This window comes from Budorcas taxicolor, chromosome 2 (assembly GCF_023091745.1).
Source record: "Budorcas taxicolor isolate Tak-1 chromosome 2, Takin1.1, whole genome shotgun sequence".
Lineage (NCBI taxonomy): Eukaryota > Metazoa > Chordata > Mammalia > Artiodactyla > Bovidae > Budorcas > Budorcas taxicolor.
In genome coordinates, this window is record NC_068911.1 from 39,986,274 (window position 1) to 40,009,373 (window position 23,100).

The 23,100-nt window shown below is 50.2% G+C and overlaps 1 protein-coding gene across 1 annotated transcript; it reads right to left on the reverse strand.

Moving 5' to 3' along the window:
- Positions 1–669: 669 nt before the first annotated feature.
- NAA60 (N-alpha-acetyltransferase 60, NatF catalytic subunit) lies at positions 670–15,883 on the reverse strand. Its single transcript, XM_052658266.1, has 6 exons — positions 15,731–15,883; positions 5,754–5,869; positions 3,999–4,128; positions 2,901–2,997; positions 1,963–2,197; positions 670–960 (listed from the first exon to the last, which is right to left on the reverse strand). The coding sequence occupies exons 2-6, from the start codon at positions 5,861–5,863 to the stop codon at positions 804–806; spliced, it is 729 nt and encodes a 242-aa protein (XP_052514226.1). The 5' UTR covers positions 5,864–5,869; positions 15,731–15,883; the 3' UTR covers positions 670–803.
- Positions 15,884–23,100: the final 7,217 nt, after the last annotated feature.

Genomic DNA, 23,100 nt, shown 5'->3' on the forward strand with positions numbered 1-23,100 from the left:
CAGCACAAACCATGGCACCAACAGGGGTGCCAGCCCAGGAGGCCGTGGAGCCCTGCTGTGTGGGCTCGGCCCCCATCACAACCTGCTCCAGGTCGTGTCCATGCACGAGTGCACCCTGGTGTTCCCATGGCTCTCAGAAGTGGCCGTGTCCGGGCTGGGCACTCAGCCAGAGCTCAGACAGTGAGCGGGTGCCACCGGCGCTGTCAAGGTCACGTGTACACCCAGGGAAGCACGGCCGGGGACACGGTGGCACCACGGCCCTGGGAAGAAGCTGAGCATCCGGGGCCCAGGGGAAAGAGACTTGATCTTTCGGTAACTTTTCAACATTTGAACCGTGTAAGTATGTTTTTTTAAAAAAGGAGTTTAGGACGTGAAAAGACAACGCTCTGGCCAGGGCTTAAGGACTCTGCTTTTCCTCCACAAGTTTTCGAGAAGTGGTCAGGGACCCCCCTGGCCCTGGGCTCTGTCACCCATGACCTGTGTGGCAGATGCCCACCTGGGGCTGCCTGTCCTCACTGCTGACGGTGTGGGCGCCCCCCCACCCCCCATTTCCCTGACCATCACCCCCTAGGTTTTGCTCCGCTTCCCGCACCCTCTGCTTGGGGTACCTGGGGAGACAGGGCATGCCCCACGTTGCTCTGCTCCCGAACCCGCGTAGCACCGGCCTGCAGCTGGAGCGGGCTGACGGGCCCGGCAGGTGGCCGCCAGTTCCTCTGCAGAGGACAGCCGCAGTCAGATGGCCAGGAAGGCGGCGTCCGCCAGATGCCAGGGGGTGGGGCCCGGCGGAGGCTGCCTGGCTGGCGTCACATGGTCCGGCTGTACTCGATGCCACCCTTGGCGGAGATGCTCGACCATGGCAGGAAGCTGCAGAGCAGGCTCTGGGCCTGGCGGTAGATCCTGTGTGGGATGGAGCAGGGGCTCAGGTTCGCTAGCGCGGAGCCCAGGTGCTGGATGTAGTCCGTGCGGCTCCGTTAAGGAAGATTCCACCTCGCCTGCCCCAACCACTCGGTCAGCACGGTGACCCGCAGGGGCTGCCTGCACACAACACACACCGCTCCTGTGGGTGGCCATGAGCCTGCGCGGCCTCTGCAGGGCTGGGAGCCCCACCAGATGGAGGGGGCTCTGCTGTGCAAACACAGGACCTTCTGAGTGCAGCCCCACACACCCAGACCCGACTGAGGCTGGACGTGACTGGGTGCCGTGGGCGGGGTCTGGTGGAGCAAGAGCTCCTGCTGCCCCTAAGCAGGGCCCTGTCCCTGTGACGAGGAGGGGTCTGCAGTCCTGACCCCGTGGATGCCTACAGAGAGCTCCCCACTTCACGTGAGCCAGGCCTGCAGGCTTTTGGGTCACCCCTGTCTTTCCCGTTTATTTCCCTATGAGATGGATAAAGCCTGGACTCATTCGTTTAACTTCTGTCTCTCACATACACACATTATTTTGGGGGCCACTCCCTGTGACTGTTAGGAAGTCTCCTGGCCTCCATCGAATCTGTCAAGGGCCAGAGAGAATTGGCCCTTGAAGAGGAAGGTTGAAGAGGAGGGTGGAGGGCAGGGAAACCCAGCTGGGTCACACACCCGATAAGGAAGGTTTGAATCCAGAGTTCAAAATCAACAAACAACTCTTTTCGCCTCCCGTGCTTGTTTTCTCCTGTCAGCACTAGAGCGGGGGTTTCTGTCTGCCTTAGTCACTGCTGTATCCCCCTCGATCTCAAATAGGAGGCTCTCAGGAGATACTGGACGGATGGATCTTGGGCCAGGCTGACGTCCAGGAAGCACCTACTTTCCCAGCATCCACACCCAGACCATTATATCCTGTCAAGAGGTGCTGGTCAGAGTTGCCCACAACACTTGGGTCCCATGAACTTGGCCTCAGGGATGCCACATGAAGGCAACCGTGGCTTCAGTTGGCGCACAAACCCCACTAGGAAGCCACCACCCCTCACCCCCACGAGAGAAAGGATATAAGATGGTCCAGGGCGGGTGGCCGCCGTTGATGTAGAGGACATAGGTAAAGCCATCTTTGAGGACCCCGCGGATGGAGTAGTAGTAAGGGAGATAGTGATGCTGCTTGAAGTCTCTGTTCTCGTAGAAGCTTATGGCTGTGCTGTTGGTGGTGAGGACGTGCAGGTAGATGGCTTTGCAGTGGTCCTGGGCAGTGGTTGATATGTGATCCTTTAGACTCTCAAGTAACAGGGACCCTGAGGGGTGAGAGGAAAGGGGTGGTCAGGGGAAGGGAGCATGAGGCAAAGGCTGACCTTCCAGAACCACCCATCGCCGGAGTCTCTAACATCCGATCCCCTGATGGGGCTTGTCAGGTGAGGCTCGAATGTCCCGGACAAGGATGTGAGCCGGCCATGGTCCCTCCCAACTCACTGCCCTCTTAGCCCAGGAAAGCATGGAATGGATGGGCCTGGGTTACGAGGGAAGACCCTGACGCTCACTGGCAGCGTGGGACAGGAGTTTGGAGCTGTGGTGGCGGCAGGGCCCTCAAGGGTGGCAGGCATCCGAAAAACCATGGTTGGGACTGTTCCTTCAATTACACTTCTACTCTTAGTCAAGAAAACCCTGGGGCCGGACGTGAGCTGGGGGTGTGGTGAGAGGCACGGTAAGAAGGGCCCATTCTCTAATGAGGATGCCTGGGAGGGGTTATTCATCTGATCTCACCAGATCTGGGAAGGAGGCCACAGCAGAAAGACCCGGTGAAACGTGAAAAGAAGACAGGCTGAAGGCTGAGAGAGGGTGGGGCCGGCAGACTTGGCAGGGGCAGGGAAGGAAGGAAGGGTACGAGTCTGGCCCTGACAGAAGGCCAAGGTAGAGAGCAAGAGAGAGACCGAACAGGTCTTATGAGAGAGTCGGCAGGGAGCAAGGGTGAGCTGGGGCTACTTACAGGCCACCCCTTACCTATCCCGTGCTTCCTGAACTCCTTCACCACTCCCAGGCTGAGGATGTACGCGACCTGTGTGTCCACGGAGAAGCTGGAGGCCAGAATATCTCCGTCCTAGAGAGAAAGTCAGAGACGGTCGGGTCAGCAATGGAGGCCCCGGTCCCGCGGCAGGGCACGCACAGCTCCCAGGCCGACTTCCGGGACACACACCTGGGGGGACACCAGGGCAGGAGACCCCAGGACAGGGGACAATGGAGAGCCACCCCACCCCCATGGAGGCGAGAGGCTGTGGGCCCTTCCGTGAGAAACTGCTGCGAACAGAGCACGTGCAGAGCTGCTTCTCTTGGGGCGGGTGGCAGACCAGGTGGGAGGGTTAGCAAAGCCGGACCAGAGCTGTCACGGTGGGAAGAAGCGCCGCTCAGGGGGCCCTCGGTCCGTGTCAGTCCTCGTTCCAGGAGACGAGGCGGCCCCACGGGGCGCGGGCGCTGTAACTGAAGGACCCCACACAGTCCCACGGGGTCCTGGAGTACAGGGGGAGGCAGGTGGGGGCGGCCGAGAGACATGACAGCCCACGTGGCCTCATGGTTCCAAAGATGGACCACCGGACTGAGAGTCACGCCGCTGACCAGGACCAGGTTCTCATGTTCTTCTGCCTCACAAAGAACCGGAAGGCTCTGCTGTGTGTGTGGTTTTCACTCCCTCACTGGAAAGGAGACTTGTGACTCGGCCTGTGTCCCACCCCGTGCTCGCTAAGTGGCTCCAGGTGCTGGATCAGGGGCGGCCAGGCCCGTTCTCACCCCAGCCTCAGCCCCACAGTTAACCTGGATGCAGGCGGACACACCTCTGGCCTCAGGGAGGAAGCCTCCTTCCGGCTCTTGTGACTCGAAGCCACAGGAAGCCCGTGTACCGATCACCCTCCTCCCTACTTCACAGTGGTCACTGTGAAGCCCACGGTCAGGTCTTGCAACTTAATGCATGTATGACTGTGTCACAAACACACAGAATGAAACCAACCACTTAGGACTCTCACACGCTATCTAGGCTCCCGAGGATGGGGCCCAGAACAGGCAGCGTCCAGAGGTGTCAGCCCCTAAGCCATCACTGCAGACACTCACCTCCTTGTGTATCTTGGTCCGATTCTTAATTTCAGCTACAATCATCCCCACGATGTCACCCCTGTAGGTTGCGGCGAGGGAAAAGAACTTCTTGTTGGAGGTGATATCACGATACCATGAGTCTGGGTACCTGAGGAGGAGACAAACGCAGGTGGACCGGCCAAAGGTCAGGTCCAACCACCGCTGTGCTTCAGAGAGTGGAACCACGGGGGACCCTTGGCTGCTCCATCCACCACTCAGGGTCTGCCCACCATCCAGGGTCTGCCCACCACCCAGTCTCCACCAAAGTGCATCACCCTCAGAGGTGCAACTTCTGATAGCCGTTATCTGTCCAGATGGGACCGTTCACTGCTGAGTGGCCTTTGAGTTTTGGGCACACGAGGGTAAGGTGTGTCCAGAGTTGCTGGGGCTGCTCAGCAAGAGCCCCGAGGGCAGCAGGGAACAGAGCAGCGAGGCAGTGCTGAAAAGGCAGAGTCAGCTGCAAACCAGGAGACTCGGACAGGTGGGAGTGACGGGTGGTTTCCTGACGGGCTAGATTAGCCTGGGATTCCTTTCTTGGGACCAAGAGCAGAGGAGGGTCTCGGACCACCCCTGGAGACCCAGGGAGGTGCTCTGCTCGGGTCTGCTCTGTAGAGGCCACTGCCCCCTGCCCCCGCCAGAAAGTTCCACAGAAGCTGAGCATCACCCTGCCTCCTCTCCTGGTCCCTGTGAGTTCCACCTTCTGACCAGCAGTGTCAAGCTGGCACAGCGGCCAGGAGGGAGCCATCACACGGCCCGAGGGGACTACAGTTCTGTCCACCGTCTTTAGAACCTGAGGCCTCCAGCCCAGCCATCTCCAAGGAGGCAGGAAGGCCGGGCTCCTCAGAAGCCCAGAGACTCCGGGCGGTGAGGCTCCACCTGCCCCAGGTCACCCTCAGCAGGCTCTACTCCACAGACTTGCTGGATTCCTGTCCAGCGGTGGGACTGCTGGGCTGATGGTCACTTTCTATGAAGCCACTGCTAGCCCACAGCACACTCCCATCAGGGAAGTAAGGGGTGGGCAGCCGGCTTCAACAGGTCTGAGGCTGAGACTCATGGAGATGTGATGCTGGCAGGATCGTGTTTATTTTCAGTTTTTAAGAGTTTGTACTATTTTTCCTCACTATAAATGCTCTACGAGCCTATTATAGGAAAATGCAGGAAACAGAGACAAGCAAAACCAGACAAAACTTATAGTTGCTAATCATCCAGCCAAAGAATTACCAAAAACATTTGCTACATGGCACATCTCCTCCTAAGCTTTTATCTTATACATGCTTTCAAATAAAAGAGGGATTGTGGTATATTCTGGCTTCTGGTCTGCTTTTTTCACACACAAACATATAAACCTCGAGGACAGGTTTCTTTGCCCCTGGCTGGATAATACTGTACTTCTGCGTGTACATCCCCTGATGTAGGGAACCAATTCCTTTCTGTTAGGACACTTAGGTCGCTTCTCGGTTTTCTGAATGTCATAAGCAGCACTGCATGAAGCTGTCTTGTAACTGAAGATTCTCAGCAAGGCCCTTCACGATCTCTGTATAAGAACACGGTGAGGGGCAGAGAGACCAGGGGCGCCAGGGAGCAGGGCCTGGGGCCCCGACGGGTGAGGGGGCTCTCGGTCACCAAGGCACCAACATAGCGAGCCCCCCAGCTTCAGCACTCTGTGCACAGGACCCCGGCCACCCCCACCCCAATCCCCACTCCAATCCCCACCTGCAGACCCGCTGGACTTACTCGATGGGGAACCAGTCGCCGCACAGGTGCTTCACGGTGTCTATGTCATCGTGGCAGAGGAGGCGCAGGCTGACCTCGCTGAGCGCGCTGGACGGCACCGCCTCTGTCATTCACACCTGTGGGGGAGGGGCGTTAGGAGGGAGGGGCGTCAGGAGGGCGGCGCACCCCGCGGAACCTCCTCCTCAGGCAATCTGCAAGGCTGGCGGGTTGGGAAGGCTCACAGCGGCCCCACGGGTGGAGGCCTCTCCCTTCCTGAGTGTTCCCGCACCAGGCATCACAGACACCCCACCCTGCAGAGAAGGCCTGGGAGGATGGGGATACCCAGAGGCCCCCTCCCTGCTCACCGGGGACGCTCCTGAGCCCCGTGGAGGGCAGCTGGCCTCTGTTCTCTCCCACTTCAGCCCCCCACTGAGCTGCACACTGAGTGCCCACACCCACCCCGCTTCCCCTCACCCGCTGTTCCTCCACTGGGAGGGCACACGGCCCCGCCTCTCTGCCTGGGTCAGTGGCATCCTATGACCCAGAGCTCAACGGCCCCAGGCCTGGGCTGGGGGGCCCCAGGGACCTGCTGGATTTAGAGTGGCACTTACGGGGTGGGCTGTTTCTCCTCCCTCATCCAGGAGATTTAAGATTCATGTACAGAGAAAGACTTCGAGAGATGCTGGAAGTTCAAATCAGGGGCCACGAGTTGCAACGACTAAATCAGGAAGCTATGCTCAACCCAGACAGGAGGGTCAAGCGTGGGCTCCGACGAAGCACCTACACACCCAGGACCAAGCAATCGCCACGGAAAAGCCGAACCCTGCGCCCCCTGAGGTCCTACAGCCACAGGACCCCCAGGGATGGAGGCCAGCTTGCCAGTGCCTCTAGTAAAATACACAAAGCCCTTAGGGCCCCCGCCTAAAGTGCTGGGTCTGAAGCAGATCAAGCCTCCAGGCCACCCGGTACATGGGCACCATGACATCTGACACACACAGAATCGGTGGCATTCTACATGACAGCTGCCTGCTCTCTTCAAACACTCAATGTCGTTAAAAAAACAGAAATAGAATGAAAGAGACAGGGAGACCTACAACCAAACATGATGCGCAAACTCCTTCTGGAAAACACAAAAAGTCAAACAACATTTGGGAGAAACTTAAATATGGGCTAGACGCCAGAAGATGAATTTATTATGAAATGATCATGAACCTGTTACTGTCTCAGATGTGGAAGGTGGAGTGCTCCTGTAGACGGTCTTCGAGATGCTCTGCTGAAATACTTCAGAGCGAGGCATCATTGGGTTTAAAACAAAATAACTCAAAATCTTTTCAACTGCTTAGGAAGCAAATGTGACAAAATGCTGTTAGCGGTTGCATCTAAAGTGGCAGGTTTATATAAAACAAGAACTGACTGTTTACACATTCCATTTTTCTATGCATTTGAAATTTTCCTTAATAAAAGTTGCAGTTGGGGCGGGGGAAATGACAGTTCTGTGCAGGGGACACCACGAGGGCCCAGGCAATGCCAGAGGCCAAAGGGTGCCCAAGGCCAGAGCCCTCCTGCTGCCGGAAGTGCCACACCCTCCTCTTCCCTGGAAGACCGGCTCCAGGAGGCTGGTCTGGGGTTTGACGAGCACAGGCCAGCCTGAGAAACGGGGTGACAAGACTGCCTGCCCGCATCACCCTTGACAGAGCTCCAGGTGTCTCACTGGCTGTGCCCACCAGGCTCTCGACCAAGAGCTGGGGTCCTCTGAGCTCCACAGGAGGAGCTGCAGGACAGGAGGTGCTGGCTCACCCTCCACAGTCTCTCCCCAGAGTTGGCAGGACAAGTGCCAGCGACCAACAATCTCAGTTGCAGAGCGTGGCCGCAGGCAGATGCTGGGTACCTGGGGAGCTGGTGCCACAAGGAGCACCAGGAAGCAAGGCTTTGACCTGTGGTACCTGCACCAGGGGGCTGACTACAAAGAGGCTGGGGTGGGCGCTTCCCAAGGGGACGGAAATGTTTTGCATCTTGACGGTAGTGGTTACATACACAAACGTATATACTCGTATATTGAACTCATTGGGTATATTCTGTTGTATGTATATTAAACGTCAATAGAGTTGGTTTTAAAACATTTTAAAGGTTGAGGAGTGACGGCAAAGGGAGAGACTGATAATAAGTGAGCAACTTGCCCGTCCTGGGATTTACACATTTTCACCCTAGTGTCCTTGTGACAATGCTCTTGACCAAAGGCGCAGGATTCCCCTGCTCAGCGTTCACAAAGAACACTGGCCTCAAAGACACACAGCTATTTGTGGATTCTCACATCCCTATTAAAAGTACTTGGATGTTTTCAAAGGCCGTTCTTTAGATGCCTTGATTTAAAAATAGAGACATGTCACATCTAACTAAGGGGAAATGTAGTATATTATTGTGCCTGATCTGCCCGAGCCCAACCGACCGGGGTGGAGGAGGGAGAATCCGGCACCCACATGCCAGAGAGAAAGGGATGTTCGGGGGGTGGGGGGGTGGTCAAGATGGAAGGGGTACGGTGGGCAGTGCTGGTCCACCACTGGGGGAGAGGCCGGGAGACTGACATCTGACACCTGTGGGGACCCCGCTTGTCCACCTGGAACCTTCAGCCAAGCACTGACCTCCTGCTGTTATGTGCTGCCCTACGGGCTTAAGGGACAAGGACTCAGAAGACTCACTGGAGGACAGAGGCGGCAGGTGAACCGGAGCAAAGCCCCCGAGTCAGCCCTTTGTCCCGAGCCCCAGGGGGCTGGAGGCACAGGCACACAGGCCACCTTTCCGTGCATTTCCCTACGAAGACACAGACACACAGATCCTACGATAGCAGGGACACACTGCGCAGAAGACACAGTTCAGGCCTGCAGCAAGAGTTCTCCCGGGCTTGCTAGGTCTGCCTCCTGCCCTTGGCCTTTGGGGGTGGGCGAGAGGAACATTTCTAGAAGGGACAGAAATTGGATTCTCCAAGACGATGAAGGACCAGCCCTCTCACCTCTCCATCTGTCCTTTCTCCTTCCCTAAACCTCGTCCCCATGCGCTGTCTGCAAGAGTCATCTTCCTTCTGAGCTGAAATGACCTCTCGGGTCCCTGTGTTGACGCCATGCGGTGGCTGGGGATGATGCCTGATCACCTGGGCGTGCGCTCCCAGACCCCACTTCCCAAGGGACTGCGTGTGCCCAACCAGAAGACAGAGTGAACTCCAACATCTCAGGCATATCTTCCACCCCACCCCCCAGCTGCCAAGTGCTGGGGATTCAGGACCTGGGGACTCGGGATGGGACTGCTCTAGTTTTGGGAGGGGTTTCCTGGCACCATCACAACGCCGATGGGGCAGAGCACCACCCTGGCCTGTCCCTGCACTCTGGGCCCCTTCTCAAACAAAGCACGGGAAAGATCAGTGCATACTCGTCCACGGTACAGAGTTAAAGACCACCAGGGCCCTCCAATGTGAAATTCTGCAGGCACCAGGCTTATTGGCTCGACAAACCCAACAGATTCCAAGCTCTTGCCTTCAGGATGGATGGCGCAAAAAAGCAAAAATAAGCCAGTGATGGACACACGGCACCACCCTGCTCATCAGTAAAATGGGCTGAAGGGCTCAGAGCAAGGAGTGAGGGAAACCGTGAACGCTCAGCTCAGCTCATTTGTTCAAGTGAGCAGCCATCTGGGGGCGGGGGTGGTGGGAGCTGTCTCTGCAGCAGCCTGGGAGCCTTTCAAAGCCTGAGAGTAGGAGGAGAAATATGAATAATTTACAGGAGACAAGACACAAACACCCAGCACTGTGGGTTCAAAGCACCTCCCTCTTACAGCCCGCCACATGATGCCCCAAGGGGAGCCCACAGGCCCCTTACACACAATTTAAGACACATCACTTCACCCGTGAACTGTTAACAGTGGGGGATGCCATTTGTGTGATATTCTAAAACTGGCTAAAGAAACTGACGGTAAGAGCAATGAGAATGCGGTGGGGGACAGAGGACCTCGATGGGGGGGCATAGGTTGACTCGCGGGGCCGGTGACAATGTTCCCATGTCCATCAGGGTCATCAACCACGTTCACCTGCACACTTCAGATCTGCCGGCTGGGCAGCACGTGAACCATCTCTCGACTTAAAAACAAGACAACAACCAGTGGTCCAGAGCAGTCCCAGGGTCAGCCCGTGCTTCCCTCTGGGCCAGAGGTTTTATGACCACCGCCCCCATCGCAAAGAGAATCCATTCATTTTTTTATCAAAGTTGTACTGAAAACCCAGGCCCCACACTAGACACTGTGGTTGTAGTAAAGAGCAAAGATGGACATCTCTGATCACTGGCGGGGCTGGAGCGGGTGGGGAAGGTGTGTGTTTTCTTGCTCTTTTACCTAAATACTCTCAGAAACGCTTCCTTTGCTTGAGGAATTCCGAGGCAAACAGCACATCAGTGAACACAAAGAATGCCATCCAGCAGGCTGAGCAGGGAGGGGTTAACACACCTGTCGGAGGGGATGCTCCCCTCCCAAGGCCTCAGGAGAAGGCAGGAGATCCCCAAGCATCACTCAAGGTGTTTTCCTTGACTATTTGATCCGCCTCCTTGAATCAGGAGTTCCAGGAGGAGAAACAGAGTCCTGAACCATCCCACGTGCGTCAGCTCATGCCCTCCCTGCCAAAACCAAGAGGGATCACTGGCTCACAGTATTTCTTACAGCAGCGGAGTCCAAGGGGAAGGCAAGGCTTCAAGGCCACACACGTCCAGTGCACACGCACTGTCTGGCTCCCCCTGCCACATGCAGGCCCTGGGTCCTGGCAGGGCTGTGAAGCGGGGACCGAAGTCCTCACAGGACATGTGCAGAGCGCCTGCCAGGCGGGTAGAAGTAAGCCCTCTGCAAACGGTGGCCGTGACTGCCAAGTGCCAAATTCTCTTCCAGGGACTAGTGAACGTGCGGGATCTGCACTTGAAACTCGGGCCGTCACCAGATTCTCGAGGATGAGAAGGAGAATGAGTTCTTCCAGAGACGGGCCCCCTCAGCACTGCCCGGGTCTGGGGCTGAAATGGACGCTGCTGGCAGTTCAGTTTGAAAGGGAAAAGCACAGCCATGGCGGTCTCGGGTTCAGAAACCCTGCCTGTCTCTCACCGCTGCCCCTTCAGCAAATCAGCCCCCACCCCAGCCCTTTCCAGCACTTGTGCTTTTTCCACCTGACTCTGCTGGGCTTTGTTGTTTTACATTTGACTTTTTAATCTCTGCGTCCCTGGGTTTGTATTTAAGATCCTTCAAAATCCAACAGATATTAAATGTGAAAGTGGGTCAAATTAGGTATAAATTAATACTAGACCATGTGGTTAACTTTCATAACAAAAATTATTTTTAAAAAGAAATTCAACCTCCTCTCAGCATTTGCCTGTGAAATTAAGGCAGACGTCTGTTTTACATCACTCACTTCTGCCTCATTTGAGTTTTTTTTCCCTAAACAATGAGCTTGTTTTTATTATCAGAAAAAAATAAAGACTTCCAGGTGATATGTGAAAATTCAGAACACATTTTTTACATTACAATAATCTGTTTTTAATTGTAACAACTTGGGGTTTTATAATGTCTCTTCAAATTATAAGTAGAATGGTTTTCCATTTTGCCCCAAAATAGACTCTCAGCGCCAATGTTTAAGCCCCATACCCTTGGAATAGCACGGCATTTATGCACTGATGCCAGAAATAAACATTATAAACACAGACCCATACTTGTAATGAAGCAAAGAGGAGGCAGTTGTTGGTAAGAAAAATATTTTAAAGAGTTCCTGTGCAATTATTACAAAGAAAATTCAGTGGCCATATAAAAATCAATTTAAAAAATATTTAAAGGCTTCAGGACAACCATCTAAAAAAACCGAAAAAGGTTTAAAAAGGAACATCCCCCATTTGTTAAATGCTGTTTAAAACTTTGTTCATGGTAAAATAAGAATCAACACACAACATGAAGCAAAAACTCAAAAGTCCACTCCTCACTTCATCCTCAGTAAAATGAAGGTTAATAGATTCTTTAAAAGCAAACTTTTTAAATAGGAGAGGGCTTAGTGGGTACGGGGCCCGAGGGGGCTTCTGAGGTGGAGGTTTCACTGGTACATAACAGCATGACCAAATGTCAAGCAGAGTACTTTTCTGTATGTTTCTGAATATTTCCACAAAGAAGTTAAACACAGGAGGCCAGAAGAGAAACAATACTGTAATTTGAAGCTAAGAGTAGAAAGAGCAGCAAATATCTGGCCAGCAAGACCTTCTGAATAGTTTACAACTAGAGTCACAAGGAAGCATCTAAAAAGAAACAAGTTGTTAGAAAGGAGCAAACAACTCAGTGCTACCCGAACTCTGGAAACACTGCAGTAGTAACACTGTCCAGATAAAAATCCTTTCAGCAGCTAAGGGACAACTACCCAGAGACTATTTTAGAAAAAAAAATTGCTTTCTTTTCAGTTATTTTTAAGATGGGCTCAAATTTCACTACTTTTCTGCCCAAATACTTTGCTGTCCTATTTCAAGAATGCAGGAAATAGAGGAACACAATTTACTGTTTAATAACAACAAGAAATAGAACTGGAAGAATTTCTTTTTTCAACGTGGTCTGTTTTCTCTGGTCTTCCTGTGGAAGCAAGCGGACAAACATTTGTTCTGAGTCCTTTTCCCCAATCAGTTCCTCTTTACTTCTTTACAAATGCAAATCTTTTTTAATTTGGCTATGTGGCATATGGGATCTTAGTTCCCTGACCAGGGATCGAACCCACGCCTCCTGCATTGGAAGCTTGGAGTCTTAACCCCTGGACCTGTGAATATTATTAGAATGTTTATGTCTGGCATCAGTGCGCAAGAGCTGGGTTATTTCATGGGTATAGACCTTAAACGTTGACACTAAGAGAGTCTATTCACTGGAAGAGGCATTTTAAGATCTCTATGTGGTCACACTCATAGGTGCCTCTCATCATCAGTATTCCAAGTGTTGGCCCTGCCTGAGCTGGAAGTCAGCCTCAGGTGAGGAGATGGGGAGTATGAGAGGCCCTCAGGACAGGACTAGGGACTGACGGGCCCTTATGTGAGGTGACACCCTGACCATCCAGACTCTGCTGTGGGCGCCTCGAGGTGACCGTCACATGTTGGCCAGCCTCTGCAGAGCGGCACTCAATGGACCACTGGTTCAACTGCTGACACAGACCCCAAACCACTACGTGCAGAAAGCCCTGGCTCCCTGTTCAGATGTCCTCCCATCACTCCAGAGGCACCGAGCAAACATTTCAGGTTCAGAGCAGTGTCAAGGGTTTTTAAACACACAGGTCTCTCTTTAGCCTCTCTTTAATCAGCACCAGGCTTCAGGGAACCCTGACCTGGCCTGCCAGCCAGCCTTGATCAGAAGTCACGCTAAAATCATCATATTTCGGGAAGGAGGTCTGATCCCAGAATTATCAAAGACACTTAGAAACATTTGTTGAATGAAATTCAATCTTACAACTTGGCCAGAAAGAGACCCAGGAGTTCCAGCATCACTTTGCAGATCAGTGTTTTACTCGAAAGCACTGCACGTGGACGGAAGCAGGATGCAAGATCTAGATCCTAATCTTCATTTCGGCAAACGAGGAACTGAGGTGGGAGAGCTAGGAGGACTCCATGGGTTTCTTCCAGAAAAAGAAGTCAGGGGAGGAGGTGGTGGAGGCGAAGCTGTGGAGAGGGAGGAACCTCCATTTAAGAGAAGGCCTGGCAGCTGACAAGCAGCCAGCTTTCTGTTCAGGTAGGAGAGCCATCAGCAGCGAGCAGAGAACTCGAGGCATTCTGGCAGAGATCTGCACTGCCTCATACTCAGAACTCAATACCTGTGGCTGCTGCCAGGTAAGGATTCTGGGTCCACCTGGTCTAAACATATCTCAGCTGCTAGAAGACAAACTGCTACGAGCCAGTCCACTGAGGCTGGGACAGTCTGCGGGGCAGAGCACCAGGTGAGCAATGACGGCCCCACCCTTCTTAGTTGTAGTGTCTTCATTTCTCAAATCTCCTAACATCCAGGAATTTTCTTCCAACACAGGCAGAGGCCAAGTTGCCAAACAACATCAACAGGTCACATCTGAAGTCTGAGAGTGGGTGCGGTTAAAATAAACATGGTGATAAAGTCACTGTAAGTGACAGTGGGAAGAGGCTAAAGGTAAGACACACACACAGACCTTTTAAAGTAGTGTGTGTATTTTTTATTTTGGCCTGTGAACATCACACCATGCACTGACTCTGTTACTTACAGGTTTTAACCATCTTCATAGAAATCCAGCTCTTCTGGAAATACAGTGAGATGGAACTTCAGCAAACTGTGGCCCTAAGGAGGAGCCCAGGCACACTGCTTCTCAAAGGGCCAAGTGAAGTGAAAGTGAAGTCACTCAGTCGTGTCCGACTCTTTGTGACCCCATGGACACCAGGCTCCTCCGTCCGTGGGATTTTCTAGGCAAGAGTACTGGAGTGGGTTGCCATTTCTTTCTCCAGGGAACTTCCCGACCCAGGGATCGAACCCAGGGACAGATACTTTACCGTCTAAGCCACCAGGGAAATCCAAAGGGCCAAAGTGCGCAACAGGGGAGAGGAAGACCTATGTCATGCTCAGCCATGACCACTTGTTAAATGACAGGGACTTCTATTTCAGCCACCCTTGAGTTTCTTCTGGCCTTGAATCCTTTCTTCTCAAACTGAGCTTAAAGCAATTCAGGGATTTTTGCAAGAAGAGAGGATTTGTTTTGCTCCAGCTGCTTTTAATTCAGTGCTGTCCAAGACTACCCTTTCTCCCTGCCTCACAAGCCAGTACTGTTGGCCAAAGGACTTCTAACACTTATCTGTACATACAAAGTGCTTCACAGAATGTGGTATTTCTACCACTGACCTGCAGTCATACTGACTTTCCCGGTTCAGGCAGTTAAGCGTTAACATTAAATTTTCTGCCTTCTGTGCTCCAGTAAAATATCTGCACCCAGCAAAGTTCTCTTCAGTTCTGACTCTCTGATTACAACCAGTCCAGGTACCAAAGGGCTGTAGGGCTGTTATCCTTTTCCTTCAAGAGAAACTAACAAAATGGTATGGCTTAAGGACTGGGCAGAGTGAAAACTGACCAAGAAAGCAGCCAATAGCCACGTTTATGGCAGAGTGACTCCTCTCATCCCCAGACCCCGAGGTCCATCATTTCCTGAACACACAGATAACTGCTGTTAGTGGTCCAGGGAGGGCGCTCAGCCTCCCTGAAAATCTTCCCAGGGGAACAAACCAGAGGCTACAGATTCCCTCTGTTACATGGGAAGCGCCCAATCAACGGGGCAGAGGTCAGCGGTAGTGCAAGGGTCTGCACGGCCAACCTTTAAACTACCCCAAAACGTAAGGAATTGAGCTGTCTTAACCAACATATACAGCTTAAGGAGTAACAAGTGGAGACGACTGAGAAAGAGTTCCAGAGTTTCCAGAGTTCACGGGAGGGCAAAAAAGTCGCCAAGTAACTACAACCCATGCAACAAGTACCAAAGCAGCGGTGGGGCCCGGCGAGGCGGCAAATCGCTGGACTGTGAAAAGGACGGGCCCGGCACCTCCCGCGAGGCCCGGCGGGCAGCAAGGGGCAGGCTGCCCTCTGCTTCCAAATCTCCCCGCCAGCTAGTCCCGAGGCCTGGCACGGAGGCAGCCCAAGCAAAAGGATCGGGATCGCGCCCCTGGGGCGCCCCGAGACTGGGGCCTCGGCCCCCTCCTCGCCCCGGGAAACGCGAGCTCTGTGATGCCCTGAAACTCCGCGGAGATGTCTGAGCGCTGGCTGGCGGGGGCCGCTCCCCGGCCCCCCTCGAACCGACGGGACGCCCCACGTCCCGCCAGGGCCGCCTCGGGCCCCCTGCACCCCGGCAGGACCCCGAGACGGCGCTGCCGCCCCGGGCCGGAACTGCTCCCCTGCCTCCCTTGACGCCCGCCCTTGGCCGGCCCAGGCGCTCCGCCGCAGGCCCGAGCCCCGGGATGCCTCACCTTGGGCGGGAGCCGGCGGCAGCGGACGGCGTTCCAGGGCTCAGTGCATCCTTGGTCCGCAGGGAGCCAGGAAGTGGGGCCGCGCGGCGCCCGCAACCAGTTATGTAACCGGCAGGGGCCGCAGCCGGGACGGAGGCAGCGGCCCGAGGCACTTCCGCCTCCCGCGCCGGGCCGGCGGCACAAGCGGAAGCCCATTGGCCAGCGGCGTCCACGTGGGGCGGCACCTCGCGACGCCGACGCCGCCATCTTAATAGCGGGCGGGCCTCGCGCGAAGCCGGGCATCGGAGAGTGTACACTGGAGAAGCTGGGACGTCAGCGGTGGAGCAGCGGAGGCACCTCTAGGGGGCGCGTCTGCTAGAGGCTCGCGAGGCTCTGAGAGCCGGCTGAGGGGCTGGACAGGTCGGGCCGACCCTCGCGGCCCGAACCCGGCGGGCGTGGACGCCGGAGGCGCGGTCCGGTTGGTAGCCGGCGGGCTCGGGTTCTTGGGCTGAGCGCTGAGGCTCGCAGCCGTCCACTTCCTGGCCAGCGGTCCTCTCGTTTGGTTTGGGGCTGGAGCTTTTCCATCCGCAGCGTCTGACGGGGCTTCCAGCTAGGGAAGCGTGATCCGGTGGCCAACGGCGGCTGGAGGGCAGCACCACCCGGCTCAGCGCGGGACGTCCGCGGCAGCCAGAGTTCAGTTTCTCCCGTGTAAAGTGGGAGAGGGGGGCAGGGGGAGGAGTGTCAGTTGCCCTCAAGTTGGAGGAGGCTCTACTCAGCGGTCCCCACCCCATTTGGCACCAGGAACCGGTTTTTATGTTAGACAGTTGTTCCACGCACCAGGGATGGGATGGTTTTGGGGTGATTCAAGCATATTTATTATACACTTTATTGCTATTATTATTACATCAGCTCTACCTCACATCATCCAGCATTAGATCCTGCGGACTGGGGACCCCTGGTCTACATCACAAAACCTAACTCAAACTTTGTTACTAAGGGACTTGTGTTGAGCAAAATCTGATGTTAACTTTAAAGGATATATTTATCCTTTGCCTTCAAATACCTTTCACTGGTAATATGGCCAAAGGATGGAGTAAGAAGGCTAAAATGATCAACCCTCAAAGGACCTAATTCACACCCAAACAGACATTATGACAGATTAAAACAGTCTAAAATCACACTATCTTATAAACGTTAAATGCATATTCTTTAACATTTTGACAATGAAAAGGTACCTAAAGAGATTAGAAGTCTGAAAGGTAAGTAAACAGATCAAGAGTAGTGTAACAAGGGGATATGTAACAACCCAGAAAGTCTGTTGTCTACACAATAAGATGTTAGTGGCTGGTGGAACCTTGATTTGTGTAAAGCAGCTTATATAATATTTATATTTTCTTTTAGTAACAGTTTCTCTAAGTTCCTATTTTAAAAGCTGAAAAATTATGGACAAAATGAAAATATAATACAATTTACAACTCTGTAGAGTTACAGTTTTAAGTACAGCAAACATGCTGTTGTAAGCAAAAATGCTGTGGTTAATGTGTTTTGGTCCATTCAGGGCATTTCAAGCATTCTATATATTTAGTGTGTCATTATTAACTTATAATCAAACTTGTAAAAAAAAAAAACTTTAGTGTGTCTATTAACTTATAATCAAACTTGTTAAAAAACTTTAATAAGTTTAAAATAACTATAAACTTTAATATAATCAAACTTGTAAAAAAAAAACTTTTAGGATAGAACAATCAAGAGTGAGGAGGGTATAAAATGCATACTTGAAGTCCTACACATTTTCTAGAGATGGGCTGCAAATATAGCTGCAGTCTTTCCAAAATTCATTTTGAAGTGAGAACTGGTTACAAGATCCAGCAAGTCAGTGTGTCAGAGTAATTGTCCCCTAGTATCCACTGTCTTCCTCCTCTTTTTTTTTTTCCCTAATGTAGACCATTTTTTAAAAGTCTTTATTGAACTTGTTACAATATTGCTTTTTATTTTATTTTATGATTTGGGTTTTTGGCTGGGAAGCCTATGGGATCTTAGCTCCTCAACCAGGGGCTAAACCCTTAAACCTTCTGCCTTGGAAGGCAAAGTTTAACTACTGCATTTCCAGGGAAGTCCGTCCTCTCCTTTCTTTTTTAAAAACAACTGATTAATCACATCCTCATGTAGTAGTAGAACAGTACCCCCTTTAGCAGGCAAAGAGCTAACAAGTTAAGCTTGTACTTCTTAGCCTCCTTTGCAGCAAGATGAAACCATATGCCAAAGTTTTTTACCAGTGAACAACAGTGGAAGTGATGTGAGCAACTTAGGTTCTCAAGCCTGTCCTTAAGAGGAAATTGTTTAAATATTAATAACTGGTGATGCTACGTAAAAAGTACATAGGTGTTTACTGCATTATTTCAAATATTCAGAGGTTTGAAATTTTTTAATTAAAAAGATGAGATTTTAAAAAAGGAAAATTGCTCATTTAGGGCTTTCTTGGTGGTCCAGTGGTTAAGAATCTGCCTGCCAATGCAGGGGACATGAGTTTGATCCCTGCTCAGGGAAGATCCCACATACCACAGGGTAACTAAGGCCACGTGCTGCAACTACTGAAGCCTGAGCACCCTCGAGCCTGTCCTCCCGAGAGAAGCCACCGCACCACAACTGGAGAGAAGCCCCACTCGCCACAACTAGAGAAAGCCTGTGTGCAGCAACGAAGACACAGCATAGCTATAAATAAATTTTTTTTTTTAAAAAGGAAAGTTGCTTATTTTCCTCATCCTTTCTCTTGCCTTCCATCAGTTCGTATCAACAGAATGTGGAGACAGTAGTAAGCCCTTTCAGTTACACAGGAGGCAAACCCTGCCAAGGTTCTTGCTACTCAAAGTGCTGTCTTGTGGTCCAGCAGTATTAGCATCACCTGGGTGTACTTAAAATGCAGGCTCAGACCTTAGAGACCACAGGCAGGAAGGGGCATCTCCTGACCACAGGAACTGGCTCAGGGAAATCTGATTGGCACTGAGCTCAATATGGATTGGTCCTCTTAAGTCTTTGCCTTCCTGGTTTCTTTTTCTCTGTTACTGGTGTGTTTTGAGATATTTCTTCCAAGTGATCTAAGAGATCACTGGCTTTAAGATGATCATTCTCTCCTTCAATTTAGTTACTGAATGTAAATTTAAAAACAAAATGTGCTTTTCAGTTCCAGATTCATTTAAAGCCATGATGCACTGGGACTTCCCTAGTGGTCCAGTGGTTAAGACTCTGCCTTCGAAAATAAAGGCAAAAAAAAAAAAAGAGAAGAATCTGCCTTCCAATGCAGGGGATGAGGCTTGAATCCCTGATCGGGGAACCGATCCACATGCTGTGGGGTAACTAAGCCCGAGAGCTGCAACTACTGAGTCCACACACTCTAGAGCCCAAGCTCCACAGCAAGAGAAGCTCCTTCGCACCCCAACTAGAGAAGTCCCTGCTCAATGCCCATGCGCAAACCAAAATAAATAAATGAATAAACAAATTAAACTATGATGCATTCTCTTGGATCACAACCTTCCTGACACCCAGGAAAACAACTGGGTTTCCAAAACCAGCCTTTCCAGGTAGACCTCAAAAACATTTTTTCAGGATCCCAGAAACAGCATGAAGAAGCCACTTCATGGCAAGTTCTACACACAGCTTGTTGACCAGCATCTGCTTTGCCTGAGAGGACACGGGACTATCCTTGGAGCACTCCCAGGAGAGGAGAAAGGCTCCAGGAGACTGGCTTGAGGTGAAATGGATTGTTCTGACTCATGGTTCTGATGGGTTTATTAACATTTGCATGGATCAAACAGAAATCCACTGCATTTCTTCACACTAACAATGAAAGGGAGAGCAAAATAAAAAAATCCCTTTTGAAACTGCCCCCCCAAAAAATATTTAGGAATAAGTCTGACTAAGGAGGTAAAAGGCTTAGATGTTGAGAACTATAAAATAATGATAAAGGAAATTGAAGACTATTTAAATAAATGGAAAGAGATTCCATGCTCTTGGATTAGAAGAATTAATGTTAAAATGCTTGGGCTACTCAAAGCAATCTATGGATTTAATGCAATCCCTGTTATTTAATTAACTGTGATATCTTTCACAAAATTAGAAAAAGTAATCCTAAAATTTATATGGAACCATAAAATACCCAAAATTACCAAAGCAACCCTGGGGGAAAAGAACAAAGCTGGAGGCATAATCCTCCCAGCAACAGTAATCAAAACAGTGTAGTATTTGCACAAAAACAGACATATGGATCAATGGAACAGAACAGAAAGCTCAGAAATAAACTACATAACTATGGTCAATTAATCTTCAACACAGGGGCAAGAATATACAACGGAGAAAAAACAGTCTCTTCAGCAAGTGGTGGTGGGAAAGTTGGACAGCGGCATGTATATCAATGAAGTTAGAACACACCTTTACACTATACACAAAGATAAACTCAAAATGGCTTAAAGACTTAAATATAAGACACAAAACTCCTAGACGAGATCATAGGCAAAACATTCCCTGACATATATCGTAGCAATATTTTCTTAGGTCAGTCTCCCAAGGCAATAGAAATAGAAGCAAAAATAAAAAACAAATGGGACCTAATCAAGCTTACATGTTTTTGCACAGCAAAGGAAACCATAAACAAAATGAAAAGACAACTAGGAGAAAATATTTTTAAATTATGTGACTGACAAGGGCTTACTTTCAAAAAATTTACAAACAGGGACTTCCCTGGTGGTCCAGTGACTAAGACTCCATGTTCCCAATGCAGGGGGCACAGGTTCCATCCCTGGTCAGGGAACTAGATCTGGCATGACACAACTGAAGACCCCACATGCCACGACTAAGTCCAAGCACAGCCTAAATTAAAAAAAAAAAATTTAAACATACAAACAGCTCATACAACTCAAGCCACAAGTAAGTCCCAGCACAGCCTAAATAATTTTTTTAAAATATACAAACAGCTCATACAACTCAACAACAACAAAAACAACCCAATCAAATGGGGAGGAGATCTAAACAGACATTTCTCCAAAGAAGACATACAGATGGCCAATAGGCACATGAAAAGATGCTCAGCTCTGCTAATTATTAGAGAAATGCAAATCAAACCTACGAGGTACAATCTCACACAGGTCAGAATGACCCTCATTAAAAAATCTACAAATTAAAAGCCAGCAATTGCACTTCTAGGCATATATCTAGAGAAAACCATACTTCGACAAGATACATGCCCCCAAATGTTCATTGCACCACTATTTACAATTGCCAGGACATGAAAGCAACCTAAATGTTCATCAACAAAGGAATGGATAGAACTCCCCTAGTTGTCCACTGGTTAAGAACTGGCCTGCCAATGCAGGGGACATGGGTTTGATCCCTGGTCCGGGAAGATCCCACATTCCATGGAGCAACTGAGCCCATGTGCCACAACTACTGAGCCTGCGAGCTGCAACTCGTGTGCCTGTGTGCTGCAACTACTGAAGCCCACGCAACTGGAGGCTGTGCTCTGCAACAAGAGAAGCCACTGCAATGAGAATCCCATGCTCTGTGACGAAGAGGAGACCCTGATCACTGCAACCAGAGAAAGCCTGTGCATGGGCAATGAAGACCCAGCACAACCAAAAGTAAATAAAAATTAAAACATTTAAAAACCAGAGGAATGGATAAAGAAGATGTGTACCATATATACATTGGAATATTATCCAGCCATAAAAAGGAATGAAATTGGGTCATCTGTAGAGATGTGACTGGACTTAGAGATTGTCATACAGAGTGAAGTTAGAAAGAGACAAACAAATAGCATATATTAATGCATATATATAGAATCTAGAAAAATGGTACTGATGATCTTATTTGCAAAGCAGAAATAGAGGCACAGATGTAGAAAATAAATGTATGGACACCAAGGGGGGTGGGAGGTGGGATGAATTGGGAGATTGGGATTGCCCATATATACACTATTGATACTGTGTATAAAATAAGTAACTAATGAGAACACTGTATAGCTCAGGGAATTCTACTCAGTGCTCTGTGGGTGACCTAAATGGAAAAGAAAGCCAAAAAAGAGGGGATATATGTATATATGTAAAGCTGATTCACTTTACTGTGCAGTAGAAACTAACAACATTGTAAAGCAACCATACTCTAATAGTAATTTAAAAAGAAAAGATACATGCAGCTCAATGTTCACTGCAGCACTGTTTACAATAGCCAAGACATGGAAGCAACCTAAATGTCCATCGACAGACCAACAAAGACCTACTGTATGGCACAGGAAACTCTACTCAGTATTTTATAATAACCTATATGGGTAAAGAACCCGAAAAAGATTCAATGTATGTATAACTCAATCACTGTGATGTATACCTGAAATTAACACAACATTGTAAATCAACTACACAATTTGAAGTCTTGTTAATTGTCATTGTTCAGTCGCTAAGTCATGTCCAACTCTTTGGACTGCAGCACACCAGGCTTCCCTGTCCTTCACCCCGGAATTTGCTCAGATTCATGTCCAATGAGTCAGTGATGCTATCTAACCACATCATCCTCTGCTTCCCCCTTCTCCTTTTGCCTTCAATCTTTCCAAGCATCAGGGTCTTCTCAAGTGAGCCAGCTGTTCACCTCAAGCAGCCAAATAACAAATTGGAGAGGATGTGTAGAAAAGCAGAACCTCCTACAATGTTGATAGGAATGTAAATTATGCAGCCACTATGGAGAACAATATGGAGGCTCCTTAGAAAACTAAAAATAGAGTTGTCATATGATCCAGCAATCCTAGTCTTGGGCATATATTACCAAAGGAGAAAGGGAGTGGTGGAGGAAATAATTTAAGAGTCTGGGATTAGCAAATACAAACTACTATATATAAAAAAAATAAACAATAAGGTCCTACTGTATACCACTGGGAAATATATTCACTATTCTGTAATAAACCACAATGAAAAGAGAAAAATCCATAAAATAGATCTACATGGGCAAACAATCTCTCTAGGGAATTTCTGGTGATCTAGTGACTGGGACTTGGTGATTTCTCTGGGTTCAATCCTTGGTCTGGAAACTAGGATTCCACAAGCTGGGTGGCATGGCCAAAAAACAACTATCACCACCACAACAAAAAAGCAACAAAGAAGCCCCCACAACTCTCTGGATACACGTAAGTCTAAAGAAGCAAAGACTTTATCACATTTGTATTGGAAAATAAGTGAAAGGGGAAAATTTGCATGGATCAAAGATGGTTCAACCAGGAATCAAGTAAGTTGCTTCCAAAAAAAAATTCCTTTGGCTGAAAAATGATGCAAGTGTATAGTTGGATGACAAAGGCTGATACTGATTTCTGCAATTAAAATTGAGACAGAGTCACTTAGCCTGGACTAAGAGGGTCA

Bases quoted from the DNA above. Each gene is read 5' to 3' on its own strand.
- NAA60 (XM_052658266.1), bottom strand. From the start codon at position 5,863: ATGACAGAGGCGGTGCCGTCCAGCGCGCTCAGCGAGGTCAGCCTGCGC. The intron at 4,129-5,753 runs GTAAGTCCAGCG...TCTCCTCCTCAG, and splicing joins GGCGACTGGTTCCCCATCGA to GTACCCAGACTCATGGTATC. The intron at 2,198-2,900 runs GTAAGGGGTGGC...CTCACCCCTCAG, and splicing joins GTTCAGGAAGCACGGGATAG to GGTCCCTGTTACTTGAGAGT.